The sequence below is a fragment of the Telopea speciosissima genome, chromosome 6, assembly GCF_018873765.1.
Source record: "Telopea speciosissima isolate NSW1024214 ecotype Mountain lineage chromosome 6, Tspe_v1, whole genome shotgun sequence".
NCBI lineage: Eukaryota > Viridiplantae > Streptophyta > Magnoliopsida > Proteales > Proteaceae > Telopea > Telopea speciosissima.
Window position 1 is genome coordinate 3,030,708 of NC_057921.1, and position 5,263 is coordinate 3,035,970.

General features: G+C 39.7%; 1 protein-coding gene across 1 annotated transcript; it reads left to right on the forward strand.

Annotated features, from left to right (window-relative positions):
- Positions 1 to 2,576: 2,576 nt before the first annotated feature.
- Positions 2,577 to 4,841, forward strand: LOC122664034 (transcription factor EAT1-like). Its single transcript, XM_043859715.1, has 4 exons — positions 2,577 to 2,642; positions 2,787 to 3,964; positions 4,145 to 4,570; positions 4,734 to 4,841. The coding sequence occupies exons 2-4, from the start codon at positions 2,906 to 2,908 to the stop codon at positions 4,830 to 4,832; spliced, it is 1,584 nt and encodes a 527-aa protein (XP_043715650.1). The 5' UTR covers positions 2,577 to 2,642; positions 2,787 to 2,905; the 3' UTR covers positions 4,833 to 4,841.
- Positions 4,842 to 5,263: the final 422 nt, after the last annotated feature.

The window sequence follows — 5,263 nt, forward strand, 5'->3', positions numbered from 1 at the left end:
AACCCTGCGGTGGATGGATTCCTCCCTCACCGTGACTAAACTGAAAACTCATCCTACACAATATATAAAACCAATAAGGGGAAAGTTTTCATACACGATTGTGTAAGCCGTGTATGTGAGAAGGTCTCTCACAAACAGTTGGAAAAGTCATAAATCCCCACCCATTAATTAATGGGGGAATTTCTTAGATCTACTAGATTAAAAAAAGAATTACAAGATAAGTATATGTTAAATTTGTTTTACATTTGCAAATTTTAATTTTGAAAAGATTTACCTAATCCTTGGATTAATTAGTGTTGGTCCCGCCCAAAAAGAAAATATAATTAAACTTACTAAAATACCCTTTGACATCACTTTTTTCCTAAAAAAAAGGGTTAATGATAATTAATGCTTAATAGTTTAACCGTTTGCACAACTCTCATTGAGTTCTCGGGCTGGCTAAGTGTAAGGTGCTTCACTCTATCTCGCTAGCCTTCTTCCACTGGTTAATCACCTTCATGAGTCCTTGACTCCCTGTTTTAATCCTCTAGTGGCTATCACAGGCAGACCCGGTGAGTATTTGCTCTTTCTCTGCCCCTAGTGTAGCTTTTTTTTTTTTTTTCCCCCTTCTTTGTAGAGGTTTGCTTGCTTAGAGGGGGAAATTCCGGCATCAACTGGGTAACGGCGTCCAGAAAACTCCATTAATGGCAGCATAACTAGTCAAATATCAGTAGTTTGACAATGGAGCACTCTTGACAGCGCCTCCCTCTCTTTGTATTTTACAACATGAGTCTGTTCCCTCTCTCTCTCTCTCCTCCCCCACTCTGCTTCCCCCCGCTTTATTCTGTTGTAAAGTTTCATAAACAGTGCTTTTGATTTCTTACATAGCTATTATTATTATTATTTTTTTTTTTCGAAAATCCCTTTGATTAAGCTGGGATTTCAATCAATGTCGCTAAGGCAACAAGCCTTTCTGGAAGAAGAGTTGATTTCCACGATATTAATGGCAAGAATCCCTTGAAAATAGATATTTTGGTGATCTCAAGATCTGACCTGGAACCAGCGTTCCCCTAGGTTGTCATTCCAAGTGTAAACCCTGAGTTTCTTGGTTCAAATGTGTCCTTTCTTCATGTAGTTCGTTTTAATCTGCAGAACTGGTTTTTGATAGAATTCTCGAGTCTGATCATGCTTCGTAGAATATAATGAGCTGGAGCGGGATTGTTCACCTGACTCGTAGTTTAAGGTGGAATTCTTTCCGCTGCAAATTTGCAAGTGAAACCACATGGTAGTTGGACAGAACGCTTGTACGCCACCAGGCACCGAGTACATCATGCGTATCCCATAACCACCATGACCAGACATCGCAAGGGTGCATGGTTATAGGTGCTGCTATACCTCTCGCACTCAAGCTTTGTGAGAAAGACAGAGAGAGAGAGAGAGAAGAGGGAGAGCCAATAATTATCGATTTTCCTGTGATAATCGGTAAAGAAACAAAATGATGTTAGAGGGTATTTTAGGACGTTTAGTTATATTTTCTTATTGAACTAGAAAAGAACTAACTAATCTGGGGATTAGGTAAATCTTTTCAAAATCTAAATTTGTGGATGTAAAACAAATTTAAATTATATTTATTTTATAATTCTTTTTTTAATCTCGTAGATCTAAGAAATTTTCCCTTAATTAATACCTTGAAACTCCCACCCTCTCACATACACGGTTTACACGACGATCGTGTATGATAATACATAATCATTCCTTCTCAATCAATCAAGTAGGTGATGAACTTCCCAAAATGCCTATCTGATCAGTCATAATCAAGTATAAACACAACCCATAAATCGGATTGATAAGAAAAGATCATGACTGTGGATCATAAGATGAAAAATCAAACAGTTATTCATTCTTAGGGAATTCATCTAGTGGGCCCCACACAAACAGCGGGAGCGAGATAGAGAGATAGTGAAATAGAGATAGAGAATAAATTTTGGTCATGTGGGCCATATGTAAGAGGCGAACATGGATGGACCTTTAACGTGTTTTTCTGAGAGGAGAACGGTATTTTTGCGATTAAATTGAAGTGAATGTAAAGCTGCTGTTATTATTACAACAACTGATGGGGGCGAGATATCACGCGCAGTGCAGTATCAGAATACGGAGATTTCGTTTGTGGGCCACAGATGGGAATCTCAGTAACAACTTCCCGGGTGGGCAACAGCGATTGGAAGAATTCCAATCTCTGAGCATACTAAAGTTCTCTCCTTTATAAACACTAGAAACCAACAGAACCATCGTTTGCTTTTCTCCCAACAAACATCCCGTCCTTTTCATCTCCTCCCTCTTCTTAATTTGTCTAACATTCTTTCATCTGCCTTCAGAGATATGATCTTTATTAATTTATTTCTTCTATGCTTTCATCTGGGTTTCCTTGATTGATTTTGGATTTTTTGGCTGTTTCTAATTGTCTTCAACTGGGCTCTCTCTCTGTAATCACAATTTGGTTGCTTTTGATCTGTTTCTGCGCAGATAACGACCTCGGGGTTTTTGAAGCTTTTCTTCTTTATATAGTGGATTTCTCACTCAGTTTCACTTTTATAGTTTTTAGCTAAACCCACTTCCATTCATCTATTCAGAACTTGGTCGTTGTTGTTGTAACAATTTTACAGGTGAATGTTTTACCTCCTCTCTTTCCTCATGATTTCAGTGTTCATTTATGTCTTCATTAATTTCAAACGATTTTATGAATTTAAAGCATGTGAAATACCTTTTCCTATTCATTAACTAGTTGTCTTTCCTTGTGTTAAACCGAGTCAGACAAGGATCCATAAATCAAGGAAACCGAACATTAGTACAATCGGCACATCACGATCCCAAGACAGAGACAGAGATAGAGACAGAGGCACAGAGAGATATAGAAAAGAGACAAGAAATGTATGAAGAGGCTCAATACTTCAATCCCCATGATCCCAACCACATGGCAATAGCAGCAGAATCAGTTGATTGCCCTCAACCTGTCGCAAACTGTTCTGCTCTGCCACCACTCATGGGTGGAGGAGGAGATGCTGGTGGTGGTAGTAGCAGCCACTGCCATAATAGCATGGAAGACAACCTCAAGCTTTCTGGGTTCTTCCTTGAAGATCTCTCCAACCACCACAACCCTTTCCACGATGGTGACGCTGCCGCGGTTGTTGCGGCCTCCATTGGAATTGACCTCCAACAGCATTTAGGCTTCGATTTGGAGCATGAGTTCAATACAAATGTGATGCCGGAGATGCTTCATGACCCCAATCCAACTTTGCCCCCACAGCATATGGATCAGCACAACTGGGATCCCACCGGAGTCCAAGAGATGCAAGACGTGAATTATAATCCTCTTTCGCACCAGCAGCAGCAACCACAACAGATGGGTTTGCAGCAGAATCTGCAATGCTTCAATTCCACTCCCTTCGGAACCCCAGACCTTCTCAACCTACTACACTTGCCCAGATGCTCAGACTCCTCCATGCTCCCTAATCAAACAATCTCTTTCTCAAGCAAGAAGCCGTCAAATTATCCGGCTTCACTGGACTTCTTCAGTGAACTCCCTACTGCGGCCACCGCCGCCGATGGTAATCTGGCATCGTCATCATCATTATTGTTTGATCAACCACCACTCCATCTGAACCTACCCCCACAGCCTCCTTTATTTAGGGATCTATTTCAATCTTTACCACATAACTATAACTTGCCTGGCTCAAGAGGTGGTGGTGGTGGTTCCTTATTTGGTGGAATTGATGACAGAGAAGGAAGTGGAGGAGGTCTTTATCAGGATGGGGATGGCAGACAATTTGAGAATTCTGTTCTGGACTTCAGGAGAGACATGGGTGGTTTGGGTAGAGCTGGACGTGGTAGAGGAGGAACACATAATTTTTCCACTGAGAAGCAAAGAAGAGAACAAATAACCGAGAAGTACATGACACTGAGGGCATTGATCCCAAACCCTACAAAGGTGAAATCATCCTATAATCAATCAATCAATAAAAAACAGAAGTAGAATCCCCAATGTCCTCCTTGATTTGCTTTTCTTTGTCCCATTTAATTTCCTAGTCATTGTTTGATTGATTATTACCCTTTCTTATTTAATTGGGTCTTCTTTTTCATTTTGTTCCTGGCCTGAAACTCAATCAAGGATGATAGAGCCTCAGTTGTTGGAGATGCAATCGAGTACATCAGGGAGCTGCTGAGAACAGTGGATGAGCTCAAAGTACTGGTTGATAAGAAGAAATGGAGGCAAGAGAGGAACAAGAGGTTGAAGCTAGAGGATGAGACCACAGTGGACATGGAGAGCTCATCCATGAAGTCTCTTAGCACTCTCACTGACCGCGAGCAGTCCTTCAATGGATCGTTAAGGAGCTCATGGAGCCAGAGGAAATCGAAAGAGACGGAGGTTGATGTCAGAATCATCGATGATGAGGTAACCATCAAGCTTATACAGAAAAAGAAGATGAATTGTTTGCTTCTTGTATCCAAAGTCCTCGATGAGCTCCAGTTGGAGCTCCTTCATGTTGCTGGTGGAAATATTGGAGATTATTACAGCTTCTTATTCAATACCAAGGTAAATTAACCCTCTCTCTCTCTCTCTCTCTCTCTCTCTCTATATATATATATATATATATATATATTCGGGGATTATTACAGCTTCTTATTCTACTCATAAATATATATAATGTTTATGCATTTTTCTTATAGAAGTTGCTGTGGATTTTGTGTTAATACAGATATATGAAGGTTCTTCTATTTATGCAAGTGCCATGGCCAAGAAGCTCCTTGAGGTTGTGGATAGACAGTATGCAACATTCCCTCCGGGTAACTTTTAATTAGGGTTTTCTGAAAAAAGTAGCTTAAAAGAAAGTGTTTATCTCATTTTTCCATTTCTTTCCATCTGGATTCTTCTGAAAGAGGAGAAAGGAAAAGGAGAGGAAGTAAAGGAATAATTATTGGGTTGGTAGGACTGTAGAGAAGTACATCAGGTAACAATATTAGGTTTTCTTTTTTCATTTTCCTTTTTCCATCTCCCAATTTCTGGTAGAAAGGATTCAGTTATTTGACCTGGCAAGCAAGTACTAGAGCTACAGATTTTAATGGTAATTCACATTTCAATTTTACTTGACAACAAGAAAGCTTTTTAATTATTAAGTACTATCTTAGATAGTTAATTAATTGGCAACTCGTCCATGATAACAGTTCTGTTTTTGGGCCATATTTCTATTCTAGAAACGACTTTTTGTATTTCTTTTACAACGCCAAG